The sequence below is a fragment of the Bos mutus genome, chromosome 15, assembly GCF_027580195.1.
Source record: "Bos mutus isolate GX-2022 chromosome 15, NWIPB_WYAK_1.1, whole genome shotgun sequence".
In the NCBI taxonomy this organism is placed as follows: domain Eukaryota; kingdom Metazoa; phylum Chordata; class Mammalia; order Artiodactyla; family Bovidae; genus Bos; species Bos mutus.
The window spans coordinates 28,921,558-28,938,993 of record NC_091631.1 but is presented as its reverse complement, the minus strand read 5'-3'; the positions used below and the strand labels follow the sequence as shown (position 1 = coordinate 28,938,993).

Genomic DNA, 17,436 nt, shown 5'->3' with positions numbered 1-17,436 from the left:
AAAGAAAGCTGACTGCTGAAGAATTGATGCTTTTGAACTGTGGTGTTGGAAAAGACTCTTGAGGGTCCCTTGGACTGCAAGAAGACCCAACCAGTCCATCTTAAAGGAAATCAGTCCTGTATATTCATTGGAAGGACTGATGCTGAAGCTGAAACTCCAATACTTCGGCCTCCTGATGCTAAGAACCTACTCATTTGAAAAGACTCTGATGCTGGGAAAGATTGAAGGTGGGAGGAGAAGAGGATGACAGAGGATGAGATGGTTGAATGGCATCACCTACTCAATGGACATGAATTTGAGCAAGACCCAGGAATTGGTGATGGACAGGAAGGCTTGGCGTGCTGCAGTCCATGTAGTCTCAGAGTCGAACAGGACCAAGTGACTGAACTGAACTGAGACCTGATCCTATAGACTACTCCAGGGAGCTACTAGCCATATGTTGCTTTTTACGTTTTAATTAAAATTAAAATCCAATTCCTGCTGCTGCTGCTAAGTCACTTCAGTTGTGTCCGACTCTGTGTGACCCCATAGACGGCAACCCACCAGGCTATCCTGTCCCTGGGATCCTCCAGGCAAGAACACTGGAGGGGGTTGCCATTTCCTTCTCCAATACATGAAAGTGAAAAGTGAAGTCACTCAGTCGTGTCCGACTCTTAGCGACCCCATGGACTGCAGCCCACCAGGCTCCTCCATCCATGGGATTTTCCAGATTGCACTAATCACATTTCAAGGGCTTAATTGCCACAAGTGGTTGGTAGTTACCATTTTGGACAGAGCAGATATAGTACATGAATATATTTGCAGGAAGTTCTGTTGGATAGCAGTGCTATAGGGAGTGTGTGGGAAGTATAAAATGTCCTTGGGCGGAGGAGGTGATATGGTCATATTTTGTTTAAAAACATCACTCTGATGGCAACACTGAGTGGTTTGGAGGAGAGGGAAAGGGGGATTTGTCAAATCATTTTAAAAGGGAAGCAATCACAGGACCTCCCCAGCTGAGACTGCCCTTTTGGAAACCTGCAGTTGCTGTTCTATGGAGTAGAAGGAGTCCAGGTGATGAAATCAGCCAGCTCATCACTTATAGTGTGATTTATGCTAACTAGGTAACTTCTTCATACCTCTGTTCCTCATCTATGTAATGGGTATAATGATGCCCAGCTTCTCAGCATTATTGGGAGAATCAAATAAACATACCTAAAGAGATCTGACCTTATACAAACTAAGAACTTGAAGTGTTTTGTTTCCTATTTGAAAGCTCGCTTCTGGGGTTCCCTGGTGTTCCAGTGGTTAAGAATCCGCCTTGCAATGTAAGGAACGCTGGTTTGATTCCTGGTCAGGGAAAATCCCACATGCTGCTGAGCAACTACCTACAATAGCCCTTTGTAACTCCTTAGAATTTCAGCATAGGAAGGACTGATAAAGCAGTAGGATAAGGTACCTTGGCAGGGTTTCTGACAATAAAGCAAACTCTGACTTACTGAAGACCCATTCATATTTACCAGTTTTTACATCTTTTACTTGCTAAGAACAAAAAGAATTATAACAAAAACAGAAGCAAAGTAATAATAACAACAATAAAAATGACTGCATATTGGTTATTTCACTTGATGTTGACTTTGTGACCATGCACTCCCTTCATGTACAGAGTTTATGTGTATATCTCTGTAAGTGGAGTTCCTTATTGCTTTATAATTGTCTGTTTACAACTTGGCCTCCCTACTAATCTCTATGTTGTTGTTGAGTTGCTAAGTCTTGCCCGGCACCTTTGTGACCCCATAGACTGTAGCCTGCCAGCCTTCTCTGTCCATAGAATTTTCAAGGCAAGAATACTGGAGTGGGTTGCCATTTCCTTCCCCAGGGGATCTTCCTGATAGGAAGGAAGGTCCTTCCAAGGACTTCCAAGGACTGAAGCTGCCTCTCCTACTTTGGCAGGTGGGTTCTTTACCACTGAGTCACCAGGGAAGCTCACTAATCTCTACAAGCCACTTAAAAATTATAAAATATAATTTAATATATGTATACCTAGTGAATTGATTACTACAGTGAAACTAATTAATATATCATCTCCTCACATAGCTTTTTTTGTGATGAGAGCACCTGAAATACTCCTAGCACATTTCCAGTATTCAATATAGTGTTAACAACTATAGTCATCATGCTGTACATCAGATCTCTAGATTTATTCATCCTACATAACTGGAAATTTGTACCCTTTGACTAATATCTCCTCATTTCTCCTCTTCATCCCCACTACCCCAACCCCTGGTAACCACCATTCTATACTGTTTCTACGAATTTGATTGTTCTACATTCCACATAAGTGAGATCATGGAGTATTTGTCTTTCTGTGCCTGGCTTATTTCATTCAACATAATGTCCTTCAGTTTCATCCATATCATAAATGACAGGATTTCCTTCTTTTTAAATGCTGTTGTAATATTCCATTATACATATATTGTTTTTACTGTTTTCTATAATGGCCATAACAATTTACATTTCCACCAACAACGTGCAAGGGTTCCCTTTTCTCAACATCCTCACAAACACTTATTTTTTTATTTCTTTGATAATAGCCATTCACTCAGGTGTGAGGTATCTCCTTGTGGTTATAATTTGCATTTTGCTGATGATTAGTGATGTTGAGCCTCTTTTCATATACCTGTTGACCATTTGTACATCTTCTGAGAAATGTCTTTTCAGATCCTTTGTCAAATTTCAAACCAGGTTTATTGCTATCAAGTTGAGTTCCATATATATATATATATATATATATATATACTTTAGATATTAGCTCCTTATCAGATGTATTATTTGGAAACATTTTCTCCCATTCTGTAGGTTGTCTCTTCACTCTGTTGTTTTGTTTGCTGCACAGAAAACTTTTAGTCTGATGCAATCCTCTATCAGCCACTTAAGGACTGAAGCTGCCTCTCCTACTTTGGTAGGTGGGTTCTTTACCACTGAGCCACCAAGGAAGCTCGCTAATCTCTACAAGAGGAGGATACTCAGTTGCATCCTACTCTTTGTGACACTGTGGACTATAGTCTTTCAGGCTCCTCTGTCCGTGGAATTTTCCAGGCAAGAATACTGGAGTGGGTTGCCATTTCCTACTCTACAGCATCTTCCCCACCCAGGTATCGAACCCACGTCTCTTGCACCTCCTGCGTTAGCAGGCAGATTCTTTACCACTGCGCCCTCTGGGAAGCTCTCACTTGAGGGCAGGTACTGTATAATACTCATCACTGTTTTTCCAATGTTCAAGCAATGGATTGGCACAAAGTCATACTAAGTAAATGGTTAATGTATGTAAATAAGTAAATGAATGTGTGCTGTGACATTATTATCTCGTGAGAAGGTGTCTGTCAGAGGGAAACACTTTGCATAAAGGAGACAGTTTGAAACTCAGTTCTGCCTCGGTTGGTTGGCCCTAGACAAGCCTTTTTAACCTCTTGCAAAATCCTTATATGTAAAATTCAGTGATAATATCTCACTAATAGGCTTGTTATAAGAAATAAATTGATGCTCTGAGTATAATGCGCTGCACACAGTGGTCACGCACTAAAAAATAGCTATTATCAATTATTATGAGGCAACTGAATGTCAGGAAGGCTCACTTAGGGTCATTCAGCTTTTAAATAGAGGTTGGAAGTCAGATTTCCATGTCCTGTGCTAGACCCTGGAATGAATTAATCAGGCAGGATTTCAGTCCCTGCTGCGGCTTAATTGTTCAGTCGTGTCCGACTCTCCGCAGCCCCAAGAACTGTAGCCTGCCAGGCTCTTCTGTCCATGGGATTTTCTGGGCAAGAATACTAGAATGGGTTGCCATTCCCTTCTCCAGGGGATCTTCCCCACCCAGGTATAGAACCGCGTCTCTCGCGCCTTCTGCAATGACAGGCAGATTCTTTACCTCTAGTGTTACCTGTGAGAAATTCGCAATTAAACACGGGAAAGAGAAATTAACAAATAATTAATATATAGTGAGTTAAGTGAAAGTCGATCAGTCGTGTCCGACTTTTTTGAGACCTCATGGACTATACAGTCCATGGAATTCTCCAGGCCAGAACCCTGGAGTGGGTTGCTGTTCCCTTCTCCAGGGGATCTTCCCAACCCACGGATCGAACCCAGGGGGATCGAACCCACGTCTCCCGCACTGCGGGCGTATTCTTTACCAGCTGAGCCACAAGGGAAGCCCAAGAATACTGAAGTGGGTAGCCTTTCCCTTCTCCAGCGGATCTTTCCGACCCAGGAATCGAACCGGGTTCTCCTGCATTGCAGGAGGATTATTTACCAACTGAGCTATCAGGGAAACCGATAATATATAGTATGGCAGATCAAATAGCCGAATTGTCTGCAAATTATTGGGGCAAAACAGAGATGGCAGTGAAAGTGACATTTGAGCTGTAATAAGAACGGAAACTGAGAGGATTTCTAGACACTAAGTCTCAGAAGCTGCCGGAACCAAGGTGCTGCGGGAGTTGAGTGAGTCTCGGTCGGATATTGTTGCCGGACTGGATCGAGGCCGTTCCGTCAGTGTTTTCAGTGGGGTCGCGGCTTGTTGAGCCCATCTTCATCTGGCAAAAGTACGGGCCGCGCTGCCGCCAAGGATGAACGGAGCACTAGGAAAGGTAACGCAGTCTATCCAAGCTGGGCACGAGAGAGGTGGTGAGGAGAGCGGAGCTGGGAGGGGGCGGCGGGGCTATAACGCGGCTGCCGACATCCGGGTAAGAGACTCCGGCAAGAACAACCTCTTCCCGGCAGCACGTGCGGCGCCGTGTCAAAGGGTTGCGCTTTCCTCTCTGTTCCGGGGAGCATTCGGCTGCGGTAACCCGCGCGCCACGCCCCCTCCGTGCTATCCTCGCCGCACATTGGCCTGGATAGATAGGAGACCTGCAATGGCAATCACCCGTATAGGTCCGGATAGTATCTATGACCTTGAGCAGGTCATTTTATTTTTGCTTTAAGTCATCAACTTCCAGATTTTTTTCTAAGAATACCGTTTTGACTCGCTGAACAGATTGGGATGTGAGGCTACTTGGCGATCAGTGAAGTTGCTCAGTCGTGTCCGACTCTGCAATCCCACGGACTGTAGCCTACCAGGCTCCTCCATCCATGGAATTTTCCAGGCATGAGTACTGGAGTGGGTTGCTATTTCCTTCTCCAGGGGATCTTCCCGACCCGGGGATCAAACCCAGGTCTCCCGAATTGCAAGCAGAGGCTTTACTACCTGAGCTACCAGGGAAGCTACTTGGCGATAGGGAAGCGTAATAATAAAAAGAACGTTTTGACTTACAAACCCTTAGTTACGTGACTGCAGTAAAACCATATGAACCACCATAAAGCATTCCTTTGCTTTCCTTTGTCCTCTTAACAGATTAAAATTGTGCTTTTTCAGTTGTATCATACTATTTAGAATAATGACTTTGTTTTTTTTAGCAATTTATGTTAAAATTTTATTTGAGGAATTAATTTGGAGGCTATACCTCCATGATACATAAATCAACATGATCATTGTCGCTCACAGATCTACTAGTCCTACTTTGGGGCAGCCCCTGAATGTCTCTAGTTTTGTTTCCTTAAGATCCCAAACCTCACTTTATTCTTAACGAAATAACTCTCAGTTGTTCACTGTAGCCAGATTGTGAGAATTTGACTAGATCTGGTGAAAAGAATTATAGAAAGAAAAAAAAAACTGTAAAGTTTCTAAATTTAATTGTTAAAAACGGTCAGATTGGTGACTTCAAGCTCCTACTCTAAAAGCTTTGAATCTGAGGAATGCTGCTGAAAGGGAGCGATCATTGTTCAAGGTGTACTGTTTTTAGCCATTCTGCCCCCATGGACAGAGGAGCCTGGCGGGCTGCAGTCCATGGGGTAGCAGAGAGTTGGACACGACTGAGCGACTAAGCACAGCACACAACACACATACTCCTGAAGAACCCATGGAAATCTGTCATAGGCTATCACCTTAAGGTATAAGATTATATAGGGCCCCTCTGAGTCTGATGTCACTTCTCCCTTCTAGATTCCTTTGTTACTGATTTCCCTCTTCTATTCTGACCTGTCGCTTTTGACCAAGTAGTGTCCTCTTTATTTACCCAATACTGAATTCCTAATCTTTGATCTCCAGGAGCTTTCTCAGAATGCCCTTACTTTTTCACCACCTCCAAATGCTCCATTTTTCAAAGCGCAGCTCAGATCTAATCTTTTCCTTAAAACCTTTCAGACCATTCTAGCCAAAGTGCTTGTTTATTTTTTGAACTCTTAGCTGGTATTATCTTTTGGCACTTAATCGTATGCAGTCTTGTATTTGTCTGTCTGAAGTGTTAGTTAATACTTTACATTTATGGGATTTGCATCAGAGCTGTGTTCTACCTCTTGCTAGCTGTGTGGCCTTAGGCAGGTAATTTGGCCTCTCTGCTTTAGTTTTTTATATGTAAAATGCAAGTGATAATGCCCATCATATGGAATTATAAAAATTATAGAAAATAATGTCGGTAAGAGTATTTTGTGCGAATAACTATACAAATAGGAATGTTAACATTATTCTGCAGCTAATGAACTGCTTTCATTTTCATAATTTCATTTTATCTCGCTATGAGATAATCTTGGCAGGCACAACAAATAAAGAGATGGAAACTACTGGTACAATACCTGATACATAATAGTTCTCAAATGCTTTACCAAATGCCTATATGAATGAATGCCTTGCTTATAGGTCAATAGTCTATTTTGTGGTAATGCTGAGATTGGAGCCTAGATTTTCTATCCCTCCTAAAACCCCACTGCCTTTCCTTTTCTGAGTATTTTACATCTCCCTAATTTGATAATAATCTTGGTTTCCTTCACGTGTGAAATGAGGAATGAGAACCTTCCTTGATCTTCCCAGCTGTCAGTCCTTCATTTCTTTGTGACCTGTGCAGCCCATTATACTGATCTCATTGCAATATAATAAGTAATTTGCACATCTGCTTTCCTCATTAGAAAGATTGTGGGTGGGCAGTTGTATTTTCTTCATGTCTGTAGGTACCCAGCCTACAATATACTTGGCCTAAAGTTGCTGATATTGTTCATCACTAAGTCAAGTTTGACTCTTTGAAGTCTCATGGACTGTAGCAGGCCAGCCTCTGTCCTCCCCTGTCTCTCAGATTTGCTCAGATTCATATCCACTGAGTCAGTGATCATATCTAGCCATCTTATCCTCTGCCGTCCCTTTCTTCTTTTGCCATCAATCTTTCCCATCATCAGGGTCTTTTCTAATGAGTTGGCTCTTTTCATATCAATGAAATCATATAGTATGTGAGGCCAAATATTTTGTAAGAGACTTGCCAAAGATCATACAGCTAGTAACACAGAGGAGCTGATATTCAAACCCAGGTCTGTGTGAATCTCTAATTTGTATTTCTAACTACTATAACGACTCAGGGCAAAGACAGTCTTTGATAGTCACTATGTTATACATATTCAGAAGAATGGCCAAAGGAAAAACTACAAACAAAAGCAATTTTGAAAGAACATAGGAAAAGGTCAGTTCAAACATCACTTACTAGCTATGTGCATCAGGTACGTTAATTCATCTTTCTGAGCTTTGGTTTCCTCACAGTAAAATGGGGGTATAAATACCTGCTTCATAGAATGGTTGCGAGGGTTAGTGGAAATGATGTTTGGCGTATAGCAAGTACTCAAAAAATGGTAGAACTGTTTAGGCTATTATTATATGAATTTTGCTGCTGTTAATTGCTATTGTATTTTTGAGAGGTAGTATGGCAGAATGGGCTTCCCTGGTAGTTCAGTGGTGAAGAATCTGCCTGCCAGAGCAGGAAACACAAGAGACATGAGTTCAGTTCCTACGTCAGGAAGATCCCCTGGAGTAGGAAATGGCAACCTGCTCCAGTATTTTAGCCTGGAAAATCCCATAGACAGAGGAGCCTGGTCAGCTATAGTCTATGGGGTTGCAAAGAGTCAGACACCACTGAGCAACTGAGCATTCGTGTATACAAACACACACACACACACACACCAGAATGAAAAACATGGACTTTGGATTTAGACTTGGTTTGAATTCTTGGCATGTCTTAGCAAACCTAAAACTTTGGCAACTTAAAAGCTTTTGTTTTTTTCCTCTATCATTACAGTTCAGTTCAGTTGCTCAGTCGTGTCCATCTCTTTGCGACCCCATGAACCGCAGCACGCCAGGCCTCCCTGTCCATCACCAACTCCCGGAGTTTACTCAAACTCATGTCCATAGAGTCAGTGATGCCATCCAACCAATTCATCCTCTGTTGTCCCCTTCTCCCACCTTCAATCTTTCCCAGCATCAGGGTTTTTTCAAATCAGTCAGCTCCTCGCATCAGGTGGCCAAAGTATTGGAGTTTCAGCTTCAGCATCAGTCCTTTCAATGAATATACAGGACTGATTTCCTTTAGGATGGACTGGTTGGATCTCCTTGCAGTCCAAGGGACTCTCAAGAGTCTTTTCCAACACCACATTTCAAAAGCATCAATTCTTCAGCCCCCAGCTTTCTTTACAGTCCAACTCTGACATCCATACGTGACTACTGGAAAAACCATAGCCTTGACTAGATGGACCTTTGTTGGCAAAGTAACAGCTCTGCTTTTTAATATGCTGTCTACGTTGGTCGTAACTTTCCTTCCAAGGAGTAAGCGTCTTTTAATTTCATGGCTGCAGTCACCATCTGCAGTGATTTTGGAGCCCCCAAAAATAAAGTCTCTCACTGTTTCCACTGTTTCCCCATCTATTTAACATGAAGTGATGGGATCAGATGCCATAAACTTTGTTTCCTGAATGTTGAGTTTTAAACCAACTTTTTCACTCTCCTCTTTCACTTTCATCAGGAAGCTCTTTAGTTCTTCTTTACTTTCTGCCATAAGGGTGGTATCATCTGCATGTCTAAGGTTATTGATATTTCTCCCAGCAATCTTGATTCCAGCTTGTGCTTCCTCCAGCCCAACATTTCTCATGATGTACTCTGCATATAAGTTAAATAAGCAGGGTGACAATATACAGCCTTGACGTACTCCTTTTCCTACTTGGAACCAGTCTGTTGTTCCATGTCCAGTTCTAACTGTTGCTTCCTGACCTGCATACAGGTTTCTCAGGAGGCAGGTCAGGTGGTCCGGTATTCCCGTCTCTTTCAGAATTTTCCACAGTTTCTTGTGATCCCCACAGTCAAAGGCTTTGGCATAGTCAATAAAGCAGAAGTAGATGTTTTTCTGGAACTCTCTTGCTTTTTCGATGATCCAGTGGATGTTGGCAATTTGATCTCTGGTTCCTCTGCCTTTTCTAAAACCAGCTTGAACGTCTGGAAGTTCACGGTTCACATATTGTTGAAGCCTGGCTTGGAGAATTTTGAGCATTTCTTTACTAGCATGTGAGATGAGTGCAATTGTGTGGTAGTTTGAGCATTCTTTGGCATTGCCTTTCTTTGGGATTGGAATGAAAACTGACCTTTTCCAGTCCTGTGGCCACTGCTGAGTTTTCTAAATTTGCTAACATATTGAGTGCAGCACTTTCACGGCATCATCTTTTAGGATTTGAAGTAACTTAACTGGAATTCCATCACCTCTACTAGCTTTGTTCATAGTGATGCTTCCTAAGGCCCACTTGACTTCACATTCCAGGATGTCTAGCTCTAGGTGAGTGATCACACCATCGTGATTATCTGGGTCATGAAGATTTCTTTGTATAGTTCTTCTGTGTATTTTTGCCACCTCTTCTTAATATCTTCTGGTTCTGTTAGGTCCATACCATTTCTGTCTTTTATTGTGCCCATCTTTGCATGAAATGTTCCTTTTGTATCTCTAATTTTCTTGAAAAGATTGCTAGTCTTTCCCATTCTTGTTTTCCTCTATTTCTTTACACTGATCACTGAGGAAGGCTTTCTAATCTCTCCTTGCTATTCTTTGGAACTCTGCCTTCAAATGCGTATATCTTTCTGTTTTGCCTTTGCTTTTCACTTCTCTTCTTTTCACAACTGTTTGTAAGACCTCCTCAGACAACCATTTTGCTTTTTTGTATTTCTTTTTCTTGAGGATGGTCTTGATCTCTGTCTCTTATAGAATGTCATGAACCTCCGTCCATAGTTCATCAGGCACTCTGTCTATCAGATCTAGTCCCTTAAATCTATTTCTCACTTCCACTGTATAATCATAAGGGATTTGATTTAGGTCATATCTGAATGGTCTAGTGGTTTTCCCTACTTTCTTCAATTTAAGTCTGAATTTGGTGATAAGGAGTTCATGATCTGAGCCACAGTCAGCTCCCAGTCTTGTTTTTGCTGGCTGTATAGAGCTTCTCCATCTTTGGCTGCAAAGAATATAATCAGTCTGATTTTGGTGTTGACCATCTGGTGATGTCCATGTGTAGAGTCTTCTCTTGTGTTGTTGGAAGAGGGTGTTTACTATGACCTATGCATTCTCTTGGCAGAACTCTATTAGCTTTCCCCTGCTTCATTCTGTACCCCAAGGCCAAATTTGCCTGTTACTTCAGGTGTTTCTTGACTTCCTACCTTGCATTCCAGTCCCCTATAATGAAAAGGACATCATTATATAAATTATGTTTTTCCTCTATAAAAAGAGGCAATTATTTTGATGCTTCTATTAGAGGATTGATGAAAAATTGAGCAAAGTGCTTAGAACAAAGGATTACTCTGTAAGTGATAGTAACAATGCTATTTTAAGTAATATTTGTTAGTATACAGATATATTCTGTTAATACTCATAGAACAGCTCTCAAGTGCTTGCCTCATGGGACCCTTACCCACTACTGTCACCACCCACCCCAGGACTCTGGTGTCTGAAGCTACTCACACACTATAGATTTTGCCCCATGACTGGTTCTTAAGTTGCTGTGTAGTCCTTTCCTGGTTCCTGACTCCCAAGCTTATGGGACAAGTGTTTTTGTTACCTGCTGGGGCATCTATGTCCTCATTCATTCATTCACTAGAATCACTGGCCTCCTCTTCCATTTGCTCCAGAGCTGGAGCTGCTCTTTCTTTGCTGACTGGGGAGAGAGAGTATTTGTGGATACAGTCCCAAAATAGATTACTTTTGTCATGATAAATAATGCTGAGCATTGTAGGGAAGAGGAAGCACATTTCCCAGAGCTGAAAGGAAGAGTTCATGCCATAATTTGGTTGTCTTCCAGACAGTTGTCCACCCTTAAAAAGGGTTGGCTTTTAGATAATTAAATTCATAGCTGTTGTGGAGACTCAGAAATCTGAACATTTAAAGTGAGGAAAGATCAGTCTTACCTAGATCTCTCTTCCCATCCAATACCTCTTCTGTATAAAGTGACTGACCCATTTAAGAGTACATTCTGTTCACTCTGATTTCTGTTCTGTTTGTCATGGTTGATAGATCTTGGCCCCGGAGGGATCTTAGAGTCATTGGCTCTAACTCCAGAGAGGGGAAAATTACTGACCAAGATATGGTGGCCAGTGGTGGGGGAGCCAGCCAGAGCCCCTGTGACTGCTCTTTTATTGTGACCAACATTAGGTTAAGAATATTGTACACATGTTTACAGAGTCTTTTGGTATCTGATTTAATTGTCATTTTTAGGATTGTCTATATACTTTGTCCTTCCTTCTGTCTATTCATATCCCAATCTTCATGACCTCACATTCTCTGGGATACTTTTCCTAAATATGAACATTTCCCTCCTGATTTCCTAAGCACTAACACCTTCATTCGGAGAAGGCAGTGGCACCCCACTCCAGTACTCTTGCCTGGAAACTCCCATGGACGGAGGAGCCTGGTAGGCTGCAGTCCATGGGGTCGCTAAGAGTCGGACACGACTGAGCAACTTCACTTTCGCTTTTCACTTTCATGCATTGGAGAAGGAAATGGCAACCCACTCCAGTGTTCTTGCCTGGAGAATCCCGGGGATGGGGGAGCCTGATGGGCTGCCGTCTTTGGGGTTGCACAGAGTCGGACACAACTGAAGCAAGTTAGCAGCAGCAACACCTTCATTTAAGGGAGAGAGGGTGTAGAATAGGGGAAAATTACAGGCTTGGAGTCAGAAACCTAATATCCTATGCTAGTTCTGATAGTAGCTGTTTGACTTTGTTACAATTAAAGTTACGCAATTGTACTTAATCTCAGTTTCCCCATCTGTAAAATGGGATAATAATACTTATCTGGTAATGAAATTATGATTTAGACACATGGTAGGTACTCAACAAAATAGGTGTGGGTAGTAATAAATGGTAGCAATGATTAGCAGTCATTCACTTCTTTCTAATCATTTATTTTTTTATTAAAACAACATTGTGCCTGAGAGGAAGACATGACTCTTGCCTTTGAGAATCTCTTGTTTTAGCATAGTGGTCTGTGGGGGATATTAAGAGTTTCAGTGAATCTCTTGAAGTCGTATGCAAACTTTTTTCCCTCCCTCACTTGCAGTTCAGTTCAGTTCAGTTGCTCAGTTGTGTCCGACTCTTTGCGACCCCATGAATTGCAGCACACCAGGCCTCCCTGTCTATCACCAACTCCCAGAGTTCGCTCAAACTCAGGTCCATCGAGTCGGTGATGCTATCCAGCCATCTCATCCTCTGTCGTCCCCTTCTCCTCCTGCCGACCAATCCCTCCCAGCATCAGAGTCTTTTCCAATGAGTCAACTCTTCTCATGAGGTAGCCAAAGTATTGGAGTTTCAGCTTTAGCATCATTCATTCCAAAGAACACCCAGGACTGATCTTTAGAATGGACTGGTTGGATCTCCTTGCAGTCCAAGGAACTCTCAAGAGTCTTCTCCAACACCACAGTTCAAAAGCATCAATTCTTCGGTGCTCAGCTTTCTTCACAGTCCAACTCTCACATCCATACGTGACTACTGGAAAAACCATAGCCTTGACTAGACGGACTTTTGTTGGCAAAGTAATGTCTCTGCTTTTGAATATGCTATCTAGGTTGGTCATAACTTTCCTTCCAAGGAGTAAGCGTCTTTTAATTTCATGGCTGCAGTCACCATCTGCAGTGATTTTGGAGCCCAGAAAAATAAAGTCAGCCACTGTTTCCACTGTTTCCCCATCTATTTGCCATGAAGTGATGGGACCGGATGCCATGATCTTTGTTTTCTGAATGTTGAGCTTTAAGCCAACTTTTTCACTCTCCTCTTTCACTTTCATCAGGAGGTTCTTTAGTTCCTCTTCACTTTCTGCCATAAGGGTGGTGTCAACTGCATATCTGAGGTTATTGATATTTCTCCCGGCAATCTTGATTCCAGCTTGTGCTTCTTCCAGCCCAGTGTTTCTCATGATGTACTCTGCATGCAAGTTAAATAAGCAGGGTGACAATATACAGCCTTGATGTACTCCTTGTCCTATTTGGAACCAGTCTGTTGTTCCATGTCCAGTTCTAACTGTTGCTTCCTGACCTGCATACAGGTTTCTCAAGAGGCAGGTCAGGTGGTCTGGTATTCCCATCTCTTTCAGAATTTTCCACAGTTTCTTGTGATCCCCACAGTCAAAGGCTTTGGCATAGTCAATAAAGCAGAAGTAGATGTTTTTCTGGAACTCTCTTGCTTTTTCGATGATCCAGTGGATGTTGGCAATTTGATCTCTGGTTCCTCTGCCTTTTCTAAAACCAGCTTGAACATCTGGAAGTTCACGGTTCACATATTGTTGAAACCTGGCTTGGAGAATTTTGAGCATTTCTTTACTAGCATGTGAGATGAGTGCAATTGTGCGGTAGTTTGAGCATTCTTTGGCATTGCCTTTCTTTGGGATTGGAATGAAAACTGACCTTTTCCAGTCCTGTGGCCACTGCTGAGTTTTCCAAATTTGCTAACATATTGAGTGCAGCACCTTCACGGCATCATCTTTTAGGATTTGAAATAGCTCAACTGGAATTCCATCACCTCCACTAGCTTTGTTCGTAGTGATGCTTCGTAAGGCCCACTTGACTTCACATTCCAGTATGTCTGGCTCTAGGTGAGTGATCACAGCATCATGATTATCTTGGTCGTGAAGATCTTTTTTGTACAGTTCTTCTGTGTATTCTTGCCACCTCTTCTTAATATCTTCTGGTTCTGTTAGGTCCATACCATTTCTGTCCTTTCTTGAGCCCATCTTTGCGTGAAATGTTCCCTTGGTATCTCTAATTTTCTTGAAGAGATCTCTAGTCTTTCCCATTCTGTTGTTTTCCTCTATTTCTTTGCATTTCCCAGTCTTGTTTTTGCTGACCATATAGAGCTTCTCCATCTTTGACTGCAAAGAATATAATCAGTCTGATTTCAGTGTTGACCATCTGGTTATGTCCATGTGTAGAGTCTTCTCTTGTGTTGTTGGAAGTGGGTGTTTGCTATGACCAGTGCGTACTCTTGGCAAAACTCTAATAGCCTTTGCCATGCTTCATTCTGTATTCCAAGGCCAAATTTGCCTGTTTGCTCCAGGTTTTTCTTGCCTTCCTACTTTTGCATTCCAGTCCCCTATAATGAAAAGGACATCTTTTTTGGGTGTTAGTTCTAAAAGGTCTTGTAGGTCTTCATAGAACCATTCAACTTCAGCTTCTTCAGCAATACTGGTTGGGGCATAGACTTGGATTACTGTGATATTGAAGGGTTTGCCTTGGAAACGAACAGAGATCATTCTGTCGTTTTTGAGACTGCATCCAAGTACTGCATTTCAGACTGTTTTTTTGACCATGATAGCTACTCCATTTCTTCTAAGGGATTCCTGCCCGCAGTAGTAGATACAATGGTCATCTGTGTTAAATTCACCCATTCCAGTCCATTTTAGTTCACTCCTAGAATGTCGATGTTCACTCTTGCATCTCCTGTTTGACCACTTTCAATTTGCCTTGATTCATGGACCTAACATTCCAGGTTCCTATGCAATATTGCTGTTTACAGCATTGGACCTTGCTTCTATCACCAGTTACATCCACCTCACTTTATTTGGTTCTATATCCCACATTTTTTTTCTGCAATTTTAAAAATTGAAGTATAGTTGGTTTACAGTGTTTCAAGTATATAGCAAAGTGACTGAGTTATATATGTATATTAATATATACATATTCTTTTTCAGATTCTTTTCCATTATTGGTTATTAGAAGATTCTGGATATAATTCTCTGTGCTCAGTATGCAGCCTTTTGTATATTTGTACCTGTATATGTCTGGGGAGAAGGTTCATGACTTTGGGCAGATTCTCAGCGATATCTGTAACATCTCCAAAGCTAGAGAACTTCTCCTTGCCATTAATACACGGATTTTCTGCTAGAGGTGTCAGTTGTTTTGCCACCTGTTTTGACTTAATCATATGATGCTGTGGTATTAGCTATTTAATACAAATGTATGTTCATATCTCCAGCCATTCAAACTCCTATAAAACGGGGGTCGTGCTTACATTTTTTAAAAGGCTTTATTGAGATATGTCATATACCATACAATTTGCCCATTTAAAGTGTATGATTCAATGACTTTTATTTTTATTATTTTTTTTAATTTTATTTTATTTTTAAACTTTACATAATTGTATTAGTTTTGCCAAATATCAAAATAAATCTGCCACAGGTATACATGTGTTCCCCATCCTGAACCCTCCTCCCTCCTCCCTCCCCAATGACTTTTAATATATTCAGGGTTGTGTTACCGTCACTACAAGCAATTTTAGAACTTTTTTATCACCCTAGAAAGAAGTCCCAAAGACGTCCCATATCCCTTAATTGTCATCCCCAGCTTCCCAAACCCCCCAACCCAAGGCAACCACTAGTCTTTCTTTTTCTATAGATTTGCTATTCTGGATATTTCATATAAATGGAGTCATACAATACTGGCCCTTTGTGACTGTCTTCTTTTATTTAGCATAATGGTTCCAAGTTCATTCATATTGTTACATTTTGTTCTTCTAGTCCCTTTCATAGTCACCACAATAGTTGGCACCTATTAGGCTTTTAAAAAATAAACTTTAGAGGACTTTGCTGGCGGTCCAGTGGTTAGGATTCTGTGCTTCCACTGCAGGGGGCAGGGGTTCGATCCCTGGTGGAAAAAACTAAGATCCCACATGCCATGCCAGCCATGGCAGCACAGCCAAAAAAGCAAAACAAAACTTTAGAATAGTTTTAGAATTATAGAAAAGTTGCAAAGACAATACTGGATATACCCCCATATCCAATTTCCCTATTATATTTGTATGGTATACTTTTTATAATTAATGAACTGATATTGGTATATTATTATCAAGTCCATGTTTTACTAATACTTCTTTCATTTTTAAAAAATCCAGGGTCCTTTTTCTGTTCTAGGATCCTACCTAGTATATTACATTTAGTCATGTCTGCTTAGACTCTTCTTGTCTATGACAGTTTCTCAGACTTTCCTTTGTTTCTGAAGGCTTTTACACATAATGGACTTTTAACACATACATGTTGAAGAAATTGAAATTGTTATCGTAGTGGACAGGATTTTCTCTTTATATTATGGAAACTTAAGGCCATTTATTACTTACTATCTAGTTACTTTATAGAAAGACCTCCTCTATGTTAAGGACTACCTTAGTAAAGCTATACCAGTGATCTTTTGAGTGAGTGCCAGCAGGGCAGAGTGAGAAGGAAATAACTGGGTTATTAGGGGTAAGATTGGGAAGGGAAGCTGCCACTGCAACTACCTCCTTTCATTATTATTATTTTGTTCAAGTTGGTATAGTTGTTATTATTGTCGTTACTATTAAAAGAGACAGTATACTGTAATAGAGACATAGTCTTTGGAGTAAAGCAGTCATTTTAGCCACTTGTTAGCTGTAATTTCTTGGAATATAACTTCTGTGGGCCTTAGTTGCTTCACCTGTAGAATTGCCTTGCAGTGTTTTGAGAATTAGAATTCAAAGTCCCTTGCATGGTGCCTGTGCTTGACACATGCATAATGGTTGTTGATATTAGAAAATATAAATCAAATTAGAAAGGGGAAATATGGTGAATTAAAAAAAGCAGCCCCCAAAAGGGGGGCTTCTATTTTTCCAGCATTTTCTGTAGTGGGTGAAATAGGAAAGAACATGGTCTTGGTTTGCCTGCATGTTTGGTATTAACTGTAGGGATGCTTCTTTGCTAGACAAGAGACTTGGGTTTTGTTTTGGTTTGTGTACTGTGGGTTTCTAGCCTCTTGGTGAAGAGGTACTTGGAGGTCTGTGAATGCTTATGGTTGATCTAATGTGGCTGTTTTGCTATAGGTGCTGTGTCTGAAGAATGATACCATTTTTAAGCAAGCCTTTTCCCTCTTGAGGTAAGGATATTAATAATAGTAATTAAATATAGCTAATATTTGCATCTAGAATGTTCACACAGCATTCTTCTTTCATGATCTCCCCTTACATGTTTCTTAAGCATCTCAAGCATTAACTCACCTGCTATCTTACTCCTTCCCCATTCTCGGTAAATGACAATTCCAATTATCTAGTTGCACAGGACAGAATCTTTGGAGTCATGGTTG

The 17,436-nt window shown here is 41.2% G+C and overlaps 1 protein-coding gene across 1 annotated transcript in view; it reads left to right on the top strand.

Annotated features, from left to right (window-relative positions):
• The first annotated feature begins 4,480 nt into the window (after positions 1-4,480).
• Positions 4,481-17,436, top strand: part of MRPL48 (mitochondrial ribosomal protein L48) — a 54,834-nt gene continuing 41,878 nt past the window's right edge. Inside the window, exons 1-2 of the mRNA XM_005893533.3 lie at positions 4,481-4,625; positions 17,177-17,229. Coding sequence (XP_005893595.2) covers positions 4,605-4,625; positions 17,177-17,229 — 74 coding nt within the window. The 5' untranslated portion in view covers positions 4,481-4,604. The remainder of the gene's footprint in view (positions 4,626-17,176; positions 17,230-17,436) is intronic.